A 24547-nucleotide genomic window follows, 5' to 3' on the forward strand; every position below is an offset into this window, starting at 1 on the left:
TCTCTACCCCCCTCTCTCATTCTCTCGCTTTCTCTTTCTCTCCCCATCTCTCTCTCTCTGTGTCTCTCTCTCCTTCTCCCCTCTCTCTCTTTTGCTCCTTCTCTCTCCCCCCTTTCACGCTCTCTCTCACTCTCTTTCTCTCGCTCTCTCTCCGGCCGGTCTCTCTCTCTCTCTCATTCTCCCTCTTTCTCCTTCTCTCTCTCTCCTTCTCCCCTCTCTTTTGCTCCTCTCTCTTTTGCTCCTCTCTCTCCCTTTCACTCTCTCTCCTATCCCCCCTCTCTCTCTTTCTCTCGCTCTCTCTCCACCCGGTCTCTCTCTCTTTCATTCTCCCTCTTTCTCCTTCTCCTCTCTCTCTCTCTCTCTCTCTCTCTCTCTCAGTATTGTCTCTCTGTGGTCGTGAAGGAGGGGGTGGGTGGGGTCTGCCTTGCCAGCAATTCGACAGCACTCCGCCAGTGCCTGCTAGCATCTCTCCCTCCTCCTCCCTATCCCTCCCTCCTTTCCACCCTCCCCCACCCACTCCTTTCATCAGAAAGGGATGAGGTAATCCCTGCGAGGGCTCGTGAAGCACAGCCAGAGTGTGAGCGAGACAGGGAAGCAGTACGAGAAAGAGCCTGTGCGTAGCTGAGAGAGAGAGAGAGAGAGAGAGAGAGAGAGAGAGAGAGAGAGAGAGAGAGAGAGAGAGAGAGAGAGAGAGAGAGAGAGAGAGAGAGAGAGAGAGAGAGAGAGAGAGAGAGAGAGAGAGAGAGAGAGAGAGAGAGAGAGAGAGAGAGAGAGAGAGAGAGAGAGAGAGAGAGAGAGAGAGAGAGAGAGAGATGACAGTAGCAGCAGAGTGCGAGGGGCTGGAGTCCTGACCAGCAGTAGCAACTGTAGTGTTAGCTAGCGTTAGTAGCATAGCAGCCACACGGTTTTGAGTGAGATGAGCCGCTGCCGTGGCTGCTAGCGAGGAGCGCTGCCTGCCTGCTGTGGGACAGTGACAGAGGAGAGGAGAGCTGGTGCTAGGGTCCTCAGGGTGGAGTACAGCCGTGAGCTGAGCCGTAAGGAGAGGAATCATGACTGAACGCTGTAGCCTATGGAGCGCCCTGTCGGCAGCCGCCTGCTGTTTCTACAGAGGCTCCTTCATGCAGGTGCAGGTGAGTGTGTGTGTGTGTGTGTTTGTGTAGGTGTGTGTTTGAGAAATGAAAGTGAGCGGTTGTGATTCAAAGAATGTGTTTTTGTTGGAGAGTTTTGGGTTTGAACAGAATCTGTATATTGGCTCGTGAATTTCTGGACATTTCTGTTAGCGGTTTTGTCTTTGCGTGTGAGAGTGTGTACGGGTTGTGCTGGAGTGTGTTCATTCCTGTTTTGGACCAGCCGCTAACTGGTGATATCATAGATACCATACGACACGGGCAGGCATATCTAGTTGTGCTTGTCTAATTTAGAAGCCAGGGGGGAAACATGAGGCTGGCTGATTCCTGACAGATGATCTAAGGGTTGTACTGTTGGCAGGTTGTGGTCAGATCATCTATTGTAACAGAGGTGGACAGGAGAGAAGAGCAGGGAGGTGAATTCCATTCGATCACCACTGAAAGTCATGCCGCTTGGATCTGATGGCATGAAGCATCGCTGAAGTATGTTGTTATTGAAAGTCATGCCGCTTGGATCTGATCGTACAAAACCTCAATGTAGTACGTTGTTATTGAAAGCTTTTGTATGTGATAGTATGAAACCTCACTGTAATACATTGCTACTCGCTGTTCTGTTTTTTTTTGTTTTTCATCTCTTATCTGTGTGTAGTCTCTCTCAACTGTTCCTTGTCTGTTGGGAGACTCTCTGTGGCAGTATTCGGAGTTTAGTAACAGGATTTATAGCAGAGTAGTGGCTTTCAAATAAAATAGGACCCTGACGTGTGTACGTGTGTGTTGGGAGTATGTTCAGTGAAGGGGCTCATTTTGGTATTTGTAGTTGGGCCACCAGCCCCAGCCACTTGAGTCTGATAGATGGTCTGGTAACATCCTCCGTCTGTTGACCTGTGTGTCCTGTTTACATCACCTGATCTCAGACCAGCACCAGGACAGGAAGCTGAGACACTGTCTGTCAGTGACAGTTCGAGTTGAAAAGAGCCTCGACTCCAGGGCGATGCTGGAGCATTTCAACCACTACATTCTCAAAAATAAGAATCTGATCGAGGTTCATTTCAGTGCCCCGGGCCAGGGAACAAAATAGCAGGCTTTCAACACTTCAGTTCAACCATTAGCTTGTTTTCAATTTCCAGCTGATATGGTGCTTTAAACTCCCAGCAGAGAGATTACTACTGATCGTATGGTCTATGAGTCTATGGGAGTGCGGCATGCTGGCATTGCTACCATTGTGTCTGTAATTAAGACCACTGCCGTCCCAGTCGGTCTCTAACTGGGACATTGTGACGTTACAGCCCTGTTTGTTCACAGAGCAGATCAGCGCTTGAACCCCATCTGCCCCTCGCTCCCCTCTCCATGCAGTTTGCACTTTGATGGTTTTCTCCTGATTTTTAATCCCCCCTTTCTGTGTCTGCCAGCCAGGCTAACTCCAACCATCCAGGCAGCGTAACCCCAGTTTATCTCCAAAGTGACCCAGCTGGGATAGGCTGGCAAGGCCACAGAGAGTGTCTGTCAACCCCAGAGGCCATGGCCTGGCACCACGGCCCCCAACCAGTGGAGGCTGGTGTCACTTTAAATTGGAGGACCGGCTCAAAGGAATGAATGGAATCAAACATGTCCTCTGGATTCAAGTGACACTGTAGCCTCCGCTGCCTTCAATCGTGACGGGAGCTCTAAGGGCCACCACAGCCACCAATTATCCCAGGGCCCCGTACCACCAGTTACCGCGGGGGCTCTTTCAACCTCCACATAGTCAGTTAACCATGTTCAACCCCACCTGTCTGACATACGTAGCAGAAGCGGTAGCTGATACTGAAACGTTTTTTTTTTTGCGTTAGCGACGTTAGGTAGCATTATCCCCGCGCCGCCCGTAGCCGATTTGGCGTGCTGGAGTATTGTAATATGCGACCCTCTGTGTAATCCCCCCCTGCGCCACTCTTCTTGTGTCTCGTCTCGGGCGCCCCCCTCCTCCTCCGAATCCTTTTCACAGCAAATCCTCTTTGCAGCGCCTGCCTCGCCTCTGCCTCGCCCGCCTGCCACTCCCCCCGGGACAGCGAGGGGCTAAGCGGCTGTTTAACTGCTAAAGTTCAAGAGAAAATCAGCCTGTTACTGAGAGAGAGGAAGCTAATTACACTGGGATGTTTTCTCTAGTAATGAGACACACTTAGCCTGTTTTTTTTTCTTTTTTTTTTTCGGTTTGCTCGGAGTCCTAACCATTAGTGCCCTTTTCCAACAAAAAAAACCTATGCCAGTGCATTGTAGCCTGGGTGCCAGTCTGTATCTACTCTCTTGTCGTGAGAATTCCACAAAACGAGAGCATAAACAGACTGTTACCCGGGCTAACTGCTTGGAGTTGTAGCTGGATACAGCGAAGAGGGTAGACAGTGAAGCACAAGGGATTATACATGACCAGAGACTGAGGAATGGTGAGGAATGGTGAGGAATGGTAGGGGTGCTGGGATCTGAGCAGAGCAGAGACACTTCCACAGATCCATAGCCCCAGGTCAGGATTAGGGTCGGTAGCTGCTCCCACTCACTGGTTCTCACCTTTCTCCCAATTAGCCAATCTCTCCTTTGTCAGTTCAAAAACCTTCAGTTTCTTGTCGTTGGCTCTTTTCAAGCTTTCATGTCAGAACGTAGGATGCGGACTGCGTGTTTTAAGTGCCATTCGATAGTACCTGAAATGTGTCCCACAGGAACCTTTTGATCCAAAGATATAATAGACCGATCCACCTCTGAGTATTTAGTAGGGGTTTAGAGGAGCTGAGGAGGGTGTCACCCTGGACTGTACTATAATGAAACAGTGGGAGGGTGGTTGCAGATGGCATTTTGGAGGACATAGCTAGAGAGAGAGAGAGAGAGAGCGAGAGCGAGAGAGAGCGAGAGAGAGCGAGAGAGAGAGAGCGAGAGAGAGCGAGAGAGAGAGAGAGAGAGAGAGAGAGAGAGAGAGAGAGAGAGAGAGAGAGAGAGAGAGCGTGGGATAAGAACGGCTGAGGCACTGACTGGTGAACATTTGTAAATGAAATAGGTGTGCTGGATACTGCTGGAACCGGGATATCTACCACTGTACCAGGTAGAGGTGTGAGTGTGTTGACAGACAGACTCACCTCAGTCACTCTACTCACACTACTGCTACCCACACTAACTGCTCCACTCCAGAGAGACTGTGTGTGTGTGTGTCTCAGATCCAGGTGCTACATAAAGGGATTGGAGGTTGTTGCATGCTTCCGTGTATGTGTGTGCCATACAGAGAGATCTAAAGGACCCCTCGTGGTGCCTGCATGGTTCCCCCTCAGAAGTCTTTGTGTGTGTGTGTGTGGCTCTTTTAGGGAGCAGAGCAGCACAGCACTGCTGAGATCACAGACTTGGTCTGGAACTTACTTCTACCCCCACCTGCTCTGTACACTCCCCAACCCCCGCTCTCCAACTCACTATACACGGCCTCACAAGCTATTCATCTACCAGTAGGTCTATATCCTGTTAAATTCCTCATTATTGAACATTGATAAACATCATTTCATTGTTGACGTGGTAGACCGTTTGCTGCTATGGATGTCAGCGGACTTCTGATCCTGTGTTTTTCTGACGGCGTTCGAGAGCGAGAGGGAATCCAGGGTGAGGATTTAGGCAGGAGGGGTCAGGGGGAGGGGTTCTATTGTGTGTCCACTTGGCCTTTGACCCCGGGGGTCAGCGGTTTTCGGGGTCGCCAGCAGGAGGCCAGAGTTCAGCCGGACAGATATGACTGAACCACCCCTACTGAGCCTCTCTGGTGAGCGCAGAGGCCTGAGGATAAGTGGGCCGAGGGTAGGGAAGGTTATGGTAACCTGGTGGTCATAGCAGTACGTCAACTACAGATGTCGGGCCCATGCTAAGGTTTAAGGCACGAGTAACCTAGGTCTTGTCTTTGTCTGTTGGGTCTCTGATAAGATGGGTGTGAGGATTTAGTGGGTCAGCCAGGGGAGGATGAGGTGACGTGGTCCCAGTACTCCTTAGGCTAGCATTGTTATTTATGGCACGACGGGACACCAGGTCTCCCCTCGTGAAAGACCGTCTTCTAACATCAGTGGGATAGGTAAAGGTTGAACAGAAGGCACGAGTAACCTAGGTCTCCCATTTACGCTGTAGGTTCTCTGGACTCAATCTACCTCACTGGCATTTATACCATAAATAAATCTTATTCCTCTTCCCAGCGATGGCCCCCCAAAAAAGGTCTTTGTGAGTTACTGGGTACCAGAGTCCCGGTGGAATTCTTAATGTTTCAGTTTACTTTATGAAAGGACCCCAGGCAATTAAAGTGCAACTAGGTGATTTGCGGCGTAGGACAGAGAATAGCTCCACAGCAGCAGACAATGTGTTTGATCATGGTGGAAGAGAAGATATAGGAGATGGAGAATGTATGTTTTTCCACAGACGGTTACTGATAACATCGAAATAAAACTAGTAGAACCATTTTGAAAAATGTAAATTAGAAAACGTTTAAACAACCGTTTCTGTGATGGATTCAACTTCATTTAGAAAAAGATGAGACTAAAGATTAAAATGTTGACGATACCCAAACGATTAAAGTAATCGAATCTAACATAAAGATACGTTAGGGATTAATGAATCACGTTTCATTAGTTCTCCAAAGATGAAACAATTCAATTTGAAAAGCTTTGAATGCAATTCAATTTAGATGAGACTAAGAATTAGACTATCCTTGATTAGATCGTGTTCGGAGGGAACACACACACGGAGAGAATTACCCTGATTAGATGGTTTTCAGCGTTCAGAGAGGCAACGGTATGCTCTGCTGAAGTGTTGAGCTGACTCTGAACGTTTAGGACTAATTTAGTGTGACTGAACGGCAGACGCTGATGCTGCTGGTACACACACACAAAAGAAAAACCATGCATCTTCATGAGCTGTGCCATAGGCTACACCATCGTGGGGGGTGAGGGGGAGGGATCCCCTCATGCTCCTGAAAAGATGAAGAGACTAACCACATAGCAGTCTCAACATAGAGATGGAGGGATAGAGAGATGGAGGGATGACTGTCCGTCTCTTTAGATACAGTATGTATGCATCTCATCGGAGCTTAGGCAACAGCAACTACAGAAAACGATTACATAATTCTCTGGATGAAAAAATGGACAGAGGAAGGTGAGGAAGGGGGGTGAGAGAGGGAAGAAGGAAGACGGGTAAGGGTGACACCACAGCAGGGTATCACAGGCTAATTTCCCATGAGTGTCTCTCGGAATAACACGTCGATCTTGTGCAGGCAGGGCTAGTGTTTCCCCCTGGGAGTGTACACACACACACACACACACACCCACACATATTTTAGGCTGCTTTCGGTGTGCTATGAGAGTCCGGACATGCAAGGGCATTGCTGATCTTAAGGGATGTGTGTTGTGTTTTGGAAGGCCCTCCCCTCCTCCCTCCTCTCCAACAGCGCGAGTTCAAGCCAGCAAGAAGGGCTCCATCTGAACATCACCATGGTGACAGCCTAGTACACACACAAGGACAACACCCACCTCCCCGATATCCCTCTATCCCTACCCCCATCAATGATTATACTGTCTGTGAGGAAGAAAGAGCGTGTGTGTGTGTTTAGGAGCATGAGTACTGTACCAATACTATCTCAGTCTGTCAATTTAATGGCCCTCTGTGTCGGAGGTAACCAAGGGGTTACTAGCTGTCCATCAAAGCTTTGCACCGCCCTCAGACACTGTGCAAGAGCTGTACCGTAATGTGTTAGTGTGCGCCCGTGTGTGTGTCTGTCTGTGTGTGTGCGAGATGTGTGGCAGCGGGTACACAGAGCTCTGCTCACTCTCTCTGCTCTGTATGAATGAAAGTGATACCTCAGCGCTCCCGCACTGTCTAGCCTTTCCGCCCTGCCAGCCAATAGCACTCAGCGCTACCTTGCCTCCTGGAAACAATGACATCATCTCTAGCCAATAGCATCACAGCTCTGGGGCTTGCTGCCTGCTGCAGCTCCAACGATGATCAGTTGGGACAAGGGGAGAGGGAAGGATGGAGAAAAGAGAGAGACTATTGTACTGACAGTGCAAACGGAAGATAGCAGGGCCCGGATTTGAAGCAGGCTATAAGGCTCAGAGGTATTTCTGTGTGCACTCTTCAAAATAAAGGTGCCAGTTGGAACCGAATAAGGTTTGTGAGAGCGATGCCATAGTGGAACCATTTTAGGGTCTCTGAAGCACCTTTTCATGGGATGGTTCTTTTGAAGAACCATACAAAAATCCATAAACCAGACAAGTTTCGGCCCTTCGGGACCAGAATTCGATATCCCTGCTGTAGGGTTGAAAGTCTTAATTGCATATTCATATTGCATATCCTTGGTGACTTTCGAGTGAATTTTAAAGTTACCACCCATGACTGTGTTTGCTAGTGACACAGACACGGTTCTTGCATTCATTCATTTTCAGTCCTGTGGCCTTCACCAAGTGAGATTTTAAGTGAATATGTTGTCAGTTAAATGTGATTATTCGAGACAACACAATAGATATTTCATAATGCCTTCTTGTGAAGGCGTAGTTTTACCATAATACAGTGGCCTGAAACTCTTGGTTTACAGGCCACATCAGGCCTGCAAGCCACATTATGCCGGCTAGCAAAGTGATGTGTAATTTCTATTGGAATCCAGCCAGAGTGGGGATATCCAACATTTGGAATTTTGGGAAGACCAAGATATGAGACTACCTTAAATATCCAAACTGGAACAACCATTTTAGTAACTGGTGCAGTAACAGATTGGTATAGTTTAGGAAAATGTATGTCATTTATATTTGAGTAGCGTGAGATTAATTAATCAATCAGTGTACATGCAAAAACAGAGATATTAAAACACAACAATTCTTAAAATCAACTTACAATAGAGCATGCTGGGAAATATGATAAGGATGGGCGTGATTTGGCTTCCACTTAACGCCAACACTGGGGTACTTTTACACCACTGTGTTAATTTAACTCTTGAATCAACGCTAGAAATGTTACACTGAAAAAGCAACACTAGTTAACATAGTGAAAGGGACACATCTGCAGGCTCCCATACATTTCAAGAACCTTTTAGAATTCTGAAGAACAGTGGATGTGAAGAACCCCACACTCAATGTTCTTTATCGGGACCAAGACATGGTTCTATCACGGCCACGGATACTATAACAGCCAGACAGGGCTGTGTGTGTGTGTGTGTACTCGGCCCATCAGAGGGCCTGGCTAATTCACACCCCTGATTTATATGCATCACCAGTCCACCTATCAGATCAAACGCTGCCTCATTATCAGCAGTGGACATGGGGAGAAGAGACCGTGTGTACGTGAGGACTTTCTCTAATCTGTTTATTTTATATGTATCATATGACAGCTTTTATATATTTAAAAAATAATTTTTTAACCTTTATATTTAACTAGGCAAGACAGTTAAGAACAAATTCTTATTTACAATGATGGCCTAGGAGCAGTGGTTTAACTGCCTTGTTCAGGGGCAGAAAGACTGATTTTTACCTTGTCAGCTCGGGGATTCGATCCAGCTACGCTCTAACCGCTAGGCTACCTGCCGACGTCTCTCTCTCTCTCTCTCTCTCTCTCTCTCTCTCTCTCCTCCCCCGACTTTCCTCCCTCTCTGGTCCCCCACCCTGTTCTCTCTCTCCCTCTCCTCCCCGTCTCTCGTACGACCCTGGTCTGTGTGTTTGTGTGCAGAGCCCGTCAAGCCCGTCAATAGGTCACCCTATGTTTGTGTACTGACAGACTGAGGACTGTATAGCGTTGGGTGTCCGCGTCTGACTGTCGACTCCGGGCGGACCACGGCTAGTCAGCGACATTGATGCTTTTCCTCTTTTCGACCCTCACAAAGCAAAACGTCCCACCGCAGGGTGTGTCCAGGTATCGATTAGACTGGCGTTTGCGTGTGTGTCTGCGTGTTGTGCATGTGCTTGCCTGTCTCTTCCTGTGTGCTCATCAGCATGTATACACACACACACACACACACACACACACAGGATATCTTTTCCAACGTTAGCCTTTTGTATGCACTGGAGGGCGGTTACACCGTCGACCCACAAAGGCCCTTGACCACACCAAAAGCATAAAAGCACAGCTGAAAGTAAAAGCAAAATAAAAGGGTGTGACGATCCGCTATTAAGACTATATCAAATATCAACACTTACAGCCAAAGCTACAAATAATGCTGAGGCCGTCAGGGGCTCCCTATATTAAGTCATATTGCTTTGTATCTGCTGTTGTCTTTTGTTGTGGCGCATCGAGACTACTGTACGAGCAACAATAGGCGTGCTGCTGTTCTCCGCTGCTGCTGTTGTGGTTTGATGTGATGGATGATGATTGATGTGACAGGCCCATCCCTCCGTTCTCGCTTCCTTTCTCTCCTCTCCCTCTTTTCCCTCCGCTCCTTCCTCCTCTCTCTGGTCCATCCTTTCCCTCAGGCCTGAAGCCAGTGGCTGGGATTGGGAGTGGTCAGTCATTTGATGAGGGATGAGATGAGGGAGGGATGAGATGCTGTTACGATGTTCTCATCAATTTCCTCTGAAGGATGGGGATGGGGATGGGGGCAGGATATATTACTGACCATCAGAGAAGAGCCATTCATTCGGTGTCTGAATCAGAAACAATCCTTCAATCTGTGTTTCGCAATCTATTTATCCTTAATTTCACCAGGGAGTCTCTAGAGATTTAAAATTTTAAAAAAGGGTTTCTTAAACTATGGGTCGGGACCCAAAGTTGGCCCTGAGCATGTGAGAGATGGTTTGCGGGTTATGAGAATACATCTATAATACACACTATTTCAATTTAATTTGAGTCATTAAAGGATGATTTGGGTCACAGAAGGATGGTCAATTTCTCATTTGGGTTTCAAGCTGAAAAAGTGTACGAACCCATGATAGACTGATAGTGTGGTAGACCGATTTGTCTCTAGCCAGCCCCTTTGCTTCACCATGAAACGGTTCAGTTTGGATTCCAGGCTAGCCAGCCCCGTTGCTTCACCATGAAACGGTTCAGTTTGGATTCCAGGCTAGCCAGCCCCTTTGCTTCACCATGAAACGGTTCAGTTTGGATTCCAGGCTAGCCAACTCCTTTGCTTCACCATGAAACGGTTCAGTTTGGATTCCAGGCTAGCCAGCCCCTTTGCTTCACCATGAAACGGTTCAGTTTGGATTCCAGGCTAGCCAGCCCCTTTGCTTCACCATGAAACGGTTCAGTTTGGATTCCAGGCTAGCCAACTCCTTTGTCGTTGTCATAAACGCTATGTAAGACGGTGACAAAGGAGTTGAGTCTAAAACGGAAAGCGATCTGGTGTCTGTCTGGCTGTAGCATCAAAGGGAGACCGTTCAGTCAATGTCTGGTCTCATCTGCTCAGTCTCTGTCTGTCAGATCCCTCATGTGTTCCTGACTCATCATCAGGGACATAAGTCTCTGTTTTTGGGAGGAGATGAAATCTCCCATCTTTTATTGGCTTTCTACATCTTCATAATTCCAGCCCGCTGTGTCTTTTAGGCAGCAACAATTAATTCAGGACTGGCGTTTATCGATTAATCAATGGAAGGGATGCAGCATCTCTGTATTTCTCCACCGCACACACACACACACACACACACACACACACACCACACACACACACACACACACACACACACACACACACACACACACACACACACACACACACACACTTTCTGCTCCTCTTGACTCTTTCCTCCTGCTGCTTCCTCCTCTCCTGCCTTGGGGTGGTGGGGAGAGAGAGGAGCATCGTGGGACTTGTGGTTTATCTGACAGTGTAAAGGCCTCCATTTATAAAGAACAACAAAAAGATCCCATGGCCTCGGCTTAACACATTACCGCTTGTCACCGTGGTAACAGATAGCCTCTGGCCTCGGCCTCTGGCTCCCAGCCGACACACCACACACACACACACACACACACAACGTCCCACACACTGACACCGCTGGGCTAGAGGAGCAGAAGCAGGTTAGTATTGATGAGGCACCAAGACCCACAATCCATCAGGGCCCTGACCCCTGACCCTTGAGAGCCTTTAAACTGGCCATTAATGGGCCATTCTTTCAGTGTGTGTGTGTGTGTGTTTTTCTGTGTGTGAGGAGAGGGGCTTAAGCACTGTCTATTCCTGACTACTCCTACATGCCAACACACATTTATTTTGATATTCATCTCACACAAACGGGCAGGTTATGCTTTCACCCAGCAGAGTGTTATATAATTTCTGCGGTCGATATGTCTGTAAACAAAATGAATCCATACCAATTTGTGAACCGGGAATCTTTCTGAATAGGAAAAATATAATAAATCCCAGTCAGAGGAGGTTTGTGGGTTTTTGGGAACCTCATATGACCTGAACAATGAAATTCAGCCGACAGCCATCCAGGGTTTAATCCGGCCAATTTTCTCTTTCTCTGGTGTGTGGATTATCCACCCGTATCCCTGTAAGCCTGTTCGCTCTCCTCCTCCTCTTCCTCTCCCCCCTTCTCCTTTTCTCCTCCCTTTCTCTCCCCGGAGCCCAGTCATCAGTGTGTTGCTCCTGTTCTTGTCAGTGTAATGGGCCGACCAGTCTCACTGCTGCACCAAACACACACACACACACACACACACACACACACACACACACACACACACACACACACACACACACACACACACACACACACACACACACACACACACACACACACACACACACACACACACACACACACACACACACACACACACACACACACACACACACTCACTCACACACACACACACACACACACACTCTGATACAGGCTGCTACACCGAGCACACACACTGACAGGCAGGGAGCAGGTGGGAAAGATAGATGGGGGAGGGAGGCGATAGAGAGACAGGTGGAGAAAGAGAGGAGGATGAAGGAAAGTAGAGGAGGAGAGAGAGAGAGAGCGAGAGAGAGAGAGAGAGGAGGAGAAGGCAGAGGAATGGAGAGACCCGAAGCAGGTAAGTGAGACAAGTGCCCTTTCATTTGCCCTCCCTCCATCCTTGCCGTTCCTGGCAGATTACTCACTGCCTGTCTGTACTGAGGAGGTGGACCGGAGGCTGTTGCTGGGGCTGGAGGCTGGGCAGTGACAAAGCAAGGTTTTGGGTAGAGGAGACGGGGCCGTGTTATCTCAGTGCTACAGAGAAGTCGGGTAGTTGAGATATGTTGTTGGTAAATGGAGGACCAGGGAAGTCTTATCGGGTCGTATTGTAGTGCCGCGGAGAGAGCTGTACCTCGGACGGTAGTGTTATGAGTCCAGGTTGACGGTGCATGTATGTAGTCTACTGTTATTGGTTAGTGGAGACCCAGACCATGGGGTAGCAGATCAGAGGAAAGCGTTGGCCACACCCAGCTGTGTTTTCCTCTTCAGTTCACCCCACTGCACATTGCAGGATCGTCCCCAGCCCGGCAAGGCCCAGCCCGGCAAGGCCCAGCTCGGCGTGACGGTGCACATGAACCCTTTCAGTCTCCTCTCTACCAGCTTCGAGGGAGGAAGGTAGGGAGGAGGGAGCCACCATGGAGTGGGAGGGGTTACCAAGGCAGTGTCTCCCAGGTGTGGCCCTGCTGAGTAGGCTAGAGAAGGGAGGGAGGGAGGAGCCACCATAGAGGGGGAGGGGTTACCAAGGCAGTATCTCCCAGGTGTGGCCCTGCTGAGTAGGCTAGGGAGGGAGGGAGGGAGGGAGGGAGGGAGGGAGGGAGGGAGGGAGGGAGGGAGGGAGGGAGGGAGGGAGGGAAGGCGGTGGGTTGGTGGTAGGTGCTGGTTGATGATGGAGTGGTCGTGCTGGGTCTCCTGAGACGGATAGGGAGGAGGGAGGAAAGGGCTTGGTTGATGATGGTAGATGTGTTGCGTGAGACCTCTAGCCTTGCGTTTTGTCAAACCTCTCAGCTGTCCTCTCCTAATTGGGTAGTCATGCCCTGATGGAGCCTCCAGTCCCCAGTCCCAAAACCCCAAGCCCCCTCCCTGTTCTTTCCCCAGCCCCTGACCCCTTGTGGCCTTGCCTCAGTCTCATCCAGCAGCCCCCAATCTTCCAATCCTGGCCTTTCCCCAGCCAGCAGCCCCCCAGGGCCAGGGAAAGGATGTAAGGGGGGGGGGTCAGTGGAGGGAACACAAAGTGACCCCCACTGTGGGGTCTGTGGGGTGGGTGGAGGCTGTAGAGTAGAGGCTGATTCCCCCTGACAGGACTGGCTCTGTGAAGAGTTTATCTAAACGCAAAAAAGGACCTGTTCCCTTTTGGTAGGGTCACAAGGCTGCCTAGCATGGACACACACAGACACACACTCACACACACACACACGCACAGACGCACACAAAGAGTGAGTTAAAGATGACCTATTTTCTATACCAATATGTTTCCAGATGCAGGAGGGAAGCAGCTTGGGGGCATGTTGTGGCCATCCAGAGGCATTATTTTGGGGGTTGTGTGTGTGTGTGTGTGTGTGTGTGTGTGTGTGTGTGTGTGTGTGTGTGTGTGTGTGTGTGTGTGTGTGTGGTGTGTGGTGTGTGGTGTGTGTGTGTGTGTGTGTGTGTGTGTGTGTGTGCCCTTACCTCTGAACATACTCTGCTACCCTACAGGCGTGTTTAACAGTAAAAACAGAGGTTGAGAGTCAGGGGGAAGAGAATCAGCTCCGAGACATACTTGCAGTCCGAAATCATTAGAGCTGAGTGCATCTCTGTACCTCTCTCACGTTGTGTGTGTGTGGTAGTGGGGTGAGAGGCACACACAGCAACTCATTCTTACCCGCTCAGTTAATATTGTCTTTTCCTTATCATCATAAATCACACCCATCAGGTGCAGTATCTTAATCAACTGTCATTAAGAAACCAGAGAGTGGGACAAAGAAGGCTTTGATGAGAGAGAGAGAAGGGGGGGAGACAAACAGACAGACAGAGAGAAAGAGAGGGAGGGAGATGGAGAGAGGGAAATAGTTTGGAAGAGAGAGCAAAAGAGAATAGATGGATAGTCCACAGTGGGAGTCCAGGAGCGTGTCATATCCTGTGGCCCAGCTGTCAGTCAGTGTGGGGGTAGAGGCACTGAGACCATGCTGAGTGACAAGCTCTAGAGGGGATTGTGTGTGTGTGTGTGTGTGTATGTGTGTGTGTGTGTGTGTGTGTGGTGTGTGTGTGTGTGTGTGTGTGTGTGTGTGTGTGTGTGTGTGTGTGTGTGTGTGTGTGTGTGTGTGTGTGTGTGTGTGTGTGTGTGTGTGTGTGTGTGTGTGTGTGTGTGTGTGTGGTGTGTGTGTGTGTGTGTGTGTGTGTGTGTCTGAGAGCTAGCACTGAGCAGCCCTAAGGGGGTAGACAGGGCATGACAGAGGAAAGGAATGAGGATTTTTCTGCCACTCTGTCGCAAGCCAGTAGCTTTGTGTGTCTGTGTATACCAGCAGTAGTAGGTGTGGTGGAGTCGGTGTTGACAGCGGAGGTCCCAGTTATCAGTCCCACCTCCAGACCCCAGCCTGCAGATATATCAGCCAACAGAGGGGATGTAAACTATAGCCTGCAGAGGTGATCCTACAGAGGGGGCACAGTCGGACAAGACACCCACGAGGAGTAGGGGTCGACCGAAGAGTGACTGGAGGATGGAATTCATACAATGTAACTAGATGTATATCTGGTTGGTGGGAGAGGAGGAGGAGGGAGGGTGAGGGATACGTTGCTCCTCGGCGATTCCTTAGCTAAGCGTCTACATGGCGCAATTACTGTATGTGAATGACGTTACCGGAGAAATGAATCAGATGAGCTTTGGTGGTTATCATAAAGCTATGGGATTTACTTTGGGTTACAGTCTGTGCCAGGCTAACTTAAGCCTTGTATGTCCTTTTAACATTCCTGACACTGCGACGTGGCTTCTCATAGTACCGCGAGTCTGTGGAAGGGGAGTGATGGTGTTTAGGACTAAGAGACTAGGAGGAGAGAGAGGATATCAGGTAAGATAGGAGCATGTGAAATAATGGGATACGGCTGAGATGGTGGGAGACAGGGTTGGGTGGGAGGGTTTTAAGCAGTAATCCAGGCCCCTAAACCCCTTAGAGGGGGGCAGATGGAAAGAGGGAGGGAGGGATAGAGGGTACAGAGAGGGACCTCTGCTCTGGCCCAGCGGATGGGGAGGAGGTGGGGTCCCCCAATCTCAGGCTGCTACCATAGCAACGGGGCTGGGGTAGGGGCAGGGGGAAGCTGAAAGAGAAAGGCTCTACATTCTATCATGGGTTTGGATCTAAGAACACTTCATGTCTGTTTCAGTGCATCCCTTATTCCTTGCTTTGCATTGTACCATTTGGGCCAGAGAGGGGGTTTGTTTTTTTTGGTAGATTGCGCCTGGTAGATTGTATGTATCTTGGATCCAGGCGAAATTTCTGTGAGTTTGACTGATGGTAACGCCACCTCTGGTTTGGTGATCTGCTGGAGGGAGTGGGGGATGTCATTAGTTGGTGCGATTTTATTGGTCAGCAGTGAGTAAGTGGGAGGGTAGTAGGTGTCTGGGTAAATGAGGTGATGGATCATCCGGTGTTATTATTCATAACATCAAGGAGTGCAGGGACACAGTCCAACCCTCCACCTGCACCCCCATCCATCCCCAGCTAACCCCCGTATCTCCCACCTGCACCCCCTAACCCCCCCCCATCTCCGTCTGTCCCTAGCCCTGCGTCGCACACCCAATCTCCAGCCCAACCCCCATATCCCCTAATGTCCTACTCCAGAATCAGCTGGGGGAAAGAACCAAGACCCAGCGGTCTGTCCCTGTCCTAACTATCCCACCTCTTCAATAAACCTGACACCTCTGTGCCTCCAGTCCACAGACGAAATGAGCAACTTAAAAAGAATGATGAAGTTGGTATGCACTGTAGTCCGTTGTTTTTTACCTCCAATGTGATGTATTGGTAGTGGTATGTACTATAGGTCGACCAATTAATTGGAATGGCCGATTATTTTGGCCCGATTTCAAGTTTTCATTACAATCGGAAATCTGTATTTTTGTGCGCAGATTTGACGATTTAAAAAAATATATATATTATTTTTAAAATTTTATTTTTATTATTTTTTTACACCTTTATTTAATCTTTATTTAACTAGGCAAGTCAGTTAAGAACATATTCTTATTTTCAATGACGGCCTAGGAACGGTGGGTTAACTGCCTCGTTCAGGGGCAGAAAGACAGATTTTCACCTTGTCAGCTCGGGGGATCCAATGTTGCAACCTAACAGTTAACTAGTCCAACGCAATAACTACCTGCCTCTCTCTCGTTGCACTCCACAAGGAGACTGCCTGTTACGCGAATGCAGTGAGCCAAGGTAAGTTGCTAGCTAGCATTAAACTTATCTTATAAAAAACAATCAATCATAATCACTAGTTAACTACACATGGTTGATGATATTACTAGATATTATCTAGCGTGTCCTGTGTTGCATATAATCTGATTGAGCATACAAACATACAAGTATCTGACTGAGCGGTGGTAGGCAGAAGCAGGCGCGTAAACATTCATTCAAACAGCACTTTCCTGCGTTTTGCCAGCAGCTCTTCATTGTGCGTCAAGCATTGCGATGTTTCTGACTTCAAGCCAAAAACTTCTTAGCTGGGAATATTGAAGACTCATGTTAAAAGGAACCACCAGCTTTCATATGTTCTCATGTTCTGAGCAAGGAACTGAAACGTTAGCTTTCTTACATAGCACATATTGCACTTTTACTTTCTTCTACAATACTTTGTTTTTGCATTATTTAAACCAAATTGAACATGTTTCATTATCTACTTGAGGCTAAATTGATTTCATTGATGTATTATATTAAGTTAAAATTATTGTTAATTCAGTATTGTTGTAATTGTCATTATTACAAACACATGTAAAAAAATAAAAAATCTAATTAATCGTCCGATTAATCGGTATCGGCTTTTTTTTGGTCCTCCAATAATAGGTATCGGCGTTGAAAAATCATAATCGGTCGACCTCTAGTATGTACAGTAGATATAACTGTATGGTTAGAGTGTTACAGTAAGCCAGCCAAAGCTAATGGCTTTCTGGCTCAATATTGAGGTGAATGAGCTGCTGTGTTTAACATCTTATATACATGAGGAGGACTGTGTGTTTGTTGTGTGTGTGTGTGACTCAAGACTCCCAGCTGCGTGCTGTTGGAGCCAGGAATGCTGCACTCACTGTACATCGCCCGGCACCTGGCCTCTTCACACACAATGAGACGTTTCCATAGCAACCAAGGCTGCAGTGGGGGGGGGGGTTAGATGAATGGCATAGTCTTTCGCACTCCATTGTAGTTCCTCTATTACTCTCTCTCTCCCTCTACCCACCCTGTATCAATGAATGTCACCTGGCTATTCTCTACTTCTCTGTCTCTCTCTCTCGCTGTCTCTCTCTCACTGTCTGTGTCTGTCTGTCTGTGTCTGTCTGTCTGTGTCTGTCTGTGTCTCTCTGATGTTGCATTAACAAAAAAGTATTGGGTTTGTGCTTTCCAGGAAAGTAAGGAGTGTGAGGCTGTTACTCCAACCCACCAGGGAGGCACTGTAACTGGGCCACAGAACATGGGGCTCAGCCAGAGGTTGGATGGGTGTACCACCCCTCTTTGGGAGTCAGAAGAGAAAAAGTTTGAAAAAGTTTCTCTCTCACACACATCCTGGTCCCTCTGACTCTTTCTCTCTTTCTGCCCCTCTTTCTCTCTGTCGCTCTCGGTTTGTCAGTCGGTCTGTCTCCCTCTCTGGTCTCAGTCATATCATAGAGAGCCTGGCTATTCCAATTTGCCCACCACCTACTCAACTACACACACACACACACACACACACACACAGTGTGTGTCTACTGTATAACCCAATTACAGGATGGTCCGTCAGCTCAGCAGCAGCAGGGCTAGTCTCTCCTGGGTCACCACAGAGACGGGGAAAAGCAATAACTCCACACTTGACCCTGCTGCTCTTTTATTGCCCAGAATCCCTTTCACACAGACACACACTTCACGCCCACTTCACTTCAGAAACGTGACGTCAAATCTAATCTGAGTGGAAACTGCTGTGGTTTTCCTGCCCTCCTCCATACCTCCATCCTTCCCTAGAGGAGGAGAGGCGAAAGAGGAGGAGGTGAAGTAGAAAGTGGGGGTTTAATCAACTTATCTCAGAGAAGAGGAGAGAAGGGGGCAGGTGACCAGAAGCATACAGTGACCCGGGGCGATATGGTATTGATTGTCTGCCTTCTGGAGCCCCCTCATCTCTTTCTCTCACTCATACAGACAGATAGACAGCTTCACTGATCAATGGATGGATGGACGGACACACGCGCGAAGAGATGCAGTACTTTCAATGATAGTCTCACTTGTAGTCAAAAATCTTGCTTGTACAGATGTAGGATCTTAATTTTCTACGGTAGGAAAATAATCCTGCAGCAACAGGAAATGTGAATATTTACATGGATTATAATTAATGGAAATGTTTGTAGGGATTGTTTGTCACAGCTGTTGAAGGAAGTGGACCAAGGTGCAGCATTGTGAGCGTACATTTTATTTTATTATTAAAAATGACGCCAACAAAGCGCCAAATGAGAAAACAACCGTGAAGCTACATGCTATAAACAAAAGTCAACTTCCCACAAAGATAGGTGGGAAAAAGCTGCCTAAGTGTTTTGTGGGTAGTTATTTTTTGTTTTGTTTTTCTGCACCTGACAGAACTGTTCGTTGTTATTTTGTTCAAGTGTTTTTTGGAAAATAAATCATGAACACTTACCACGCTGCGCTTTGGTCCACTCCCTTTTCTTTTAACGGCCGTGACATTGTTACAGTTTCTGAAATGTCAAAGTGGAAATGTCAAACTTTAGAACCCTTTTTAAAACTTAAACACACTACAGGAATAATCCCTGTAACAAAAGGGTGATCAAATTAAGATCCTACACCTGTAGAAGTGTACTTGGATAGTGTTTACTCCCAGTGGGTGTCAGATAACGTCATGTCTTTCCATTTAGCATCTCATCCCTGTGTCCATAGAGACCGTGTTGTTATTGTTTGTTTTGGTGGTTGTGCCTCTACTGGTAGTATAGAGATGCTGTCAGTGTGTTTACTCCTCTCTCTCTCATCTCTCTCTCGCTCTCTGTGGCTCTCTGACTCACTCTCTTTCCCCCTTCTCTCTCATCTCCCACTCCCTGTCTCTCTCTTTCAGTTCCTCTCTCACTCTGACCCTCTCCCCTGTCTCTCTCTTTCAGTTCCTCTCTCACTCTGACCCTCTCTCTGTCCTCCCTGGCCGCGTCTTTCCTCATAGATCTGGACTCGAGTGTAAATGTCTTTGTCGTCATGGTGGTTTCAACGTAACTTCAGAACAGTACTGTTGAAATGTGTCTTACTGTAAAGTCTTGCATTCTGATTGTGTAACTACGGTTGTTGGTGGGACTGTGGTGCGTGAGTTACGCTGTGCTGTGTTCGTGTGCGTAGGAATGGAGGATGTTAGGTCATAGATTACTATATAACAGACATTTTAAAGACAGGCAGAGTACTGTAAGCCTACACACACACACACACACGTAAGAAAGAGTTTTATTTAGAAAGGTTTCACAATGGGGGAAATCAGACCTTCTTTGAAATCAGGTCAACGAGTGTTGGATTCCACGTACTACATTGTACTGTGTGTGTGTGTGCGTGCGTGCATAGTACCAGTATCACTGCTGTCCTGCTAGCCTGAGGGGTGAGCAGCTGTCTCACAGGGGTGTGTTTCCTGTTCCCTCTAGTTCTCCAAGGAGAAGTACCTGCTGGAGTCTCCACCGGAGAAACTACGGAAGGAGCTGGAGGAGGAGCTGAAACTCTGCAGCAGCGATATCAGGAGCCATGGCTGGTACCATGGACACATCCCTCGAGAGGTACACACACACACACACACACACAGAGAGTACACATACAGAGTACACACATACACACAAAGAAGAGTGGTTATCTACGTGCATACTGTTGTCTTCTTAGTTAGTGATGTTTCATGCACAATAAAAGTCCCATGCGTGCATTTCTTTGCCAACTTATACCTTCCGCTGTAGTATTTATTGACATTCTTACTGACTCATTTGCATAATGAACAGACTTCCATATGCTCTTAGTTCAAGGCAAAACGGCAAAATCCTGAACTTGTGAAACGTTCCACACACACACACACACCGGTGTGGCCGCACAGTCCTCCTGACACCCATCCGCACTCCTCCCTCGCTTTCTGTCTGTAGTGTGAGTTAAACCATCTGTGAGTCTGTCTCCCTCCCTCCCTCCGTCTGCGATGCTTCAGCACATTAACATAATGCTACATTCACACTGGAGTAAACAGACAGAACAGGGGGAACCCGTGGCTCACCCTCACTGCTAAAACAATGCACTGTCTCCATGGTGATGGGCTCCCACGCAGCCAGCCGCAAGCAGCAGCACCCCTGTCTGTGTCTGTCTGTCCCTGCTGGTGGTGGTGGTGGTCTGGCCTGTAGTAACAGTGCTCCCTGCTGGCCATATGGAGAAAGGCTTTACTACGGAATTACACCTATAGACATTGTGTACTCCTCACTATGTCCCCTAATTATAGCATGCCTCTTCATAACAGTTCTCACAGGAAATCTTAGTTGTGTATAAGCTATGTTTCCACACTAGATGTGTGCTTAACATTGACTTCGAGTCACTTTGTGTACTTTTCAGGTGTATAGAATAAATGGTAACAATGTTGTACAGTTGAAGTCGGAAGTTTACATACACTTAGGTTGGAGTCATTTAAACTCGGTTTTCAACCACTCCACAAACTTGTTAACAAACTATAGTTTTGGCAAGTCGGTTAGGACATCTACTTTGCGCATGACACAAGTAATTTTTCCAACATTTGTTTATAGACATATTATTGAACTTATAATTCACTGTATCACAATGGGTCCAGTGGGTCAGAAGTTTACATACACTAAGTTGACTGTGCCTTTTAAACAGCTTGGAAAAATCCAGAAGAGGATGTCATGACTTTTAAAGCTTCTGATAGGCTCATTGACATAATTTGAGTCAATTGGAGGTGTACCTGTGGATGTACCTTCAAACGCAGTGCCTCTTTGCTTGACATCATGGGAAAATCAATAGAATCAGCCAAGACCTCAGAAAAAAAATTGTAGACCTCCACAAGTCTGGTTCATCCTTGGGAGCAATTTCCAAACGCCTGAAGGTACCACGTTCATCTGTACAAACAATAGTAAGCAAGTATAAACACCATGGGACCACGCAGCCGTCATACCGCTCAGGATGGAGACACATCGTGTCTCCTACAGATGAACGTACTTCGGTGTGAAAAGTGCAAATCAATCCCAGAACAACAGCAAAGGACCTTGTGAAGATGCTGGAGGAAACCAGTACAAAAGTATCTATATCCACAGTAAAACAAGTCCTATATCGACATAACCTGAAAGGCCGCTCGGCAAGGAAGAAGCCACTGCTCCAAAACCACCATAAAAAAGCCAGACTACGGTTTGCAACTGCACATGGGGACAAAGATCGTACTTTTTTGGAGAAATGTCCTCTGGTCTGATGAAACAAAAATAGAACTGTTTGGCCATAATGACCATCGTTATGTTTGGAGGGAATAGGGGGAGGCTTGCAAGCCGAAGACAACATCCCAACCGTGAATCACGGGGGTGGCAGCATCATGTTGTGGAAGTGCATTGCTGCAGGAGGGACTGGTGCACTTCACAAAATAGATGGCATCATGAGGGAGGAAAATTATGTAGATATATTGAAGCAACATCTGAAGCAACATCAGTCAGGAAGTTAAAGCTTGGTCGCAAATGGGTCTTCCAAATGGACAATGACCCCAAGCATACTTCCAAAGTTGTGGCAAAATGGCTAAAGGACATTAAAGTCAATGTATTGGAGGGGCCATCACAAAGCCCTGACATCAATCCTATAGAAAATGTGTGTGCAGAACTGAAAAAGCATGTGCGAGCAAGGAGGCCTATAAACCTGACTCAGTTACAGCTCTGTCAGGAGGAATGGGCCCAAATTTACCCAACTTATTGTGGGAAGCTTGTGGAAGGCTACCCAAAACGTTAAACAATTTAAAGGCAATGCTACCAAATGCTAATTGAGTGTATTGTTACGTCCATCGTGGAATGAATGAGACCAAAGCGCAGCGTGGAAAGTGTTCGTGATAGTTTATATTTTGTTGGTGTTTCATTATTAAATGAACGTCAAGTTCTGCAGGGCTAGACAGCTACTGTGCAAAAACAAGATCTCAGGTGGAAAACAGGCTGCCAAAGTATGATTCCCAATCAGAGACAACGATAGACAGCTGCCTCTGATTGGGAACCATACCCGGCTAACAAAGAAATAGAAAACTAGAACGCCCACCCAAATCACACCCTGACCTAACCAAATAGAGAAATGAACAGGCTCTCTACGGTCAGGGCGTGACATATGTATGTAAACTTCTGACCCACTGGGAATGTGATGAAAGAAATAAAAGCTGAAATAAATCATTCTCTCTTCTATTATTCTGACATTTCACATTCTTAAAATAAAGTGGTGATCCTAACTGACCTAAAACAGGGAATTTATACTAGGATTAAATGTCAGAAATTGTGAAAAACTGAGATTAAATGTATTTGGCTAAGGTGTATGCAAACTTCTGACTTCAACTGTAGATAAAACAGTCTTCTAAAAATGTCACTATAACAATGATACCTCATAACAATCTAACAATGTTATATATATGAAATAACCCTCCTAATTCCTTTCTGTCTACCTCCAGCTATCGGAGACTGTAGTCCTGCAGAACGGAGATTTCCTGATCCGTGATTCGCTGATTAACATGGGCGACTACGTCCTAACGACCCGCTGGAACCACGAGGTTCTGCATTTCAAGATCACCAAGGTCCTGGTCAAGTCCAGCACTGAGTCGAAGGTATGTATTGTAACTTGCAGACCTGGGTTCGTGTACTATTTCAGGTATTTGAATGACTTTTCAATACATTTCAAAACAAGTATTTCAATCCAGTGTATTTGAAAAAACAAGTTGCTGAACATGTAAATGCATTTGAAAATACTATTTGAAAAGTATTGTTATGGATTTACAATTCCTTCAAAGACATATCATTGGACGTGTTTGAAAGACAGTATTTTCTAATAAATATTTGATTTAATTTTATTTAAAATAACAAACAATTTACAATTATATTGGTCTTGTTTCACTGTTTAACCTCTAGCGTCGAGCAATCCCGTATCCGGGAGCGTAATCATAGCCTCAAGCTCATTACCATAACACAACGTTTTCCTATTCAGGCAACATTTTCACAAAAACAAGAAAAGCATTCAAATAAAATAATTTACCTTTGAAGAACTTCGGATGTTTTCAATGACGAGACTCTCAGTTAGATAGCAAATGTTAATTTTTTCCAAAAATATTATTTGTGTAAGAGAAATAGCTCCGTTTTGTTCATCACGTTTGGCTAAAAAAAAAAACGAAAATGCAGTCACTTACAACGCCAAACTTTTTTCCAAATTAGCTCCATAATATCGACAGAAACATGGCAAACGTTGTTTAGAATCAATCCTCAAGGTGTTTTTCACAATTCTATTAGATGAAAAATCATTCCTGGCAGTCGGTTTCTCATCAGAGCCAAACGGAAAAATACTGCAGCTGGAGATTACGCAATAATTGCGACGGAGGACACCAAGCGACCACCTGGTAAATGTAGTCTCTTATGGTCAATCTACCAATGATATGCTTACAAATACGTCACAATGCTGCAGACACCTTGGGGAAAACGTGGAAAAGGTAAGCTGACTCCTAGCTCCTTCACAGCCATATAAGGAGTCATTGCCATGAGGCGGTTGAAAAAAATGCAGCACTTCCTGATTGTATTTTTATCTGGATTTTTTCTGTAACATCAGTTCTGTGGCACTCACAGACAATATCTTTGCAGTTTTGGAAACGTCAGAGTGTTTTCTTTCCAAAGCTGTCAATTATATGCATAGTCGAGCAAAATATCTTGTTTAAAATGGGAACGTTTTTCATCCAAAAATTAAAAGAGCACCCCCTATATCGAAGAAGTTAATCACAATATGCAGCCCATACTTTACATTGGTGTCTCATGAAAGAGGACAAGATGCCATGTTATATTTTTTAAAAAACATCAGAGTTTCAAAAAGCTCATCAGACATTGAGTAGCGATCTGTTCTGAAGATACACCCCCCCAATGCTGAAAAGCAGCTCCACAGCTTCAGATGATGCTCGGACATGTAGGTACACAGCAGCAACTCTGCTCAGTGTTGGGCGTGTGTGACTGTGTCTTCCAGAATTTCAGAGGATCAGCTCGATAGAAGATATGGGGTGATGAGGTAATCATCAATTTCTCTATTCTTTGGTTGTTCCATGCAACCGAACAGTGTGTCCAAGCGACTTTGTTGTTGGTGATGGCTCACTGTGTGGGAC

General features: G+C 46.8%; 1 protein-coding gene across 3 annotated transcripts in view; it reads left to right on the plus strand.

Moving 5' to 3' along the window:
- Positions 1 to 412: 412 nt before the first annotated feature.
- The window catches only part of sh2d3ca (SH2 domain containing 3Ca), a 40489-nt gene continuing 16354 nt past the window's right edge, over positions 413 to 24547 (plus strand). Inside the window, exons 1-3 of one of the 3 annotated variants that reach the window (XM_036977672.1) lie at positions 413 to 1124; positions 19848 to 19976; positions 22865 to 23017. In XM_036977672.1, the coding sequence (XP_036833567.1) occupies positions 1050 to 1124; positions 19848 to 19976; positions 22865 to 23017 (357 nt within the window). In that variant the 5' untranslated portion in view covers positions 413 to 1049. Of the gene's footprint in view, positions 1131 to 19847; positions 19977 to 22864; positions 23018 to 24547 lie in introns of all 3 variants that reach the window. The other 2 variants (XM_036977671.1, XM_036977673.1) reach the window with 2 other exon arrangements.

The sequence above is a fragment of the Oncorhynchus mykiss genome, chromosome 5 (genome assembly GCF_013265735.2).
Source record: "Oncorhynchus mykiss isolate Arlee chromosome 5, USDA_OmykA_1.1, whole genome shotgun sequence".
Lineage (NCBI taxonomy): Eukaryota > Metazoa > Chordata > Actinopteri > Salmoniformes > Salmonidae > Oncorhynchus > Oncorhynchus mykiss.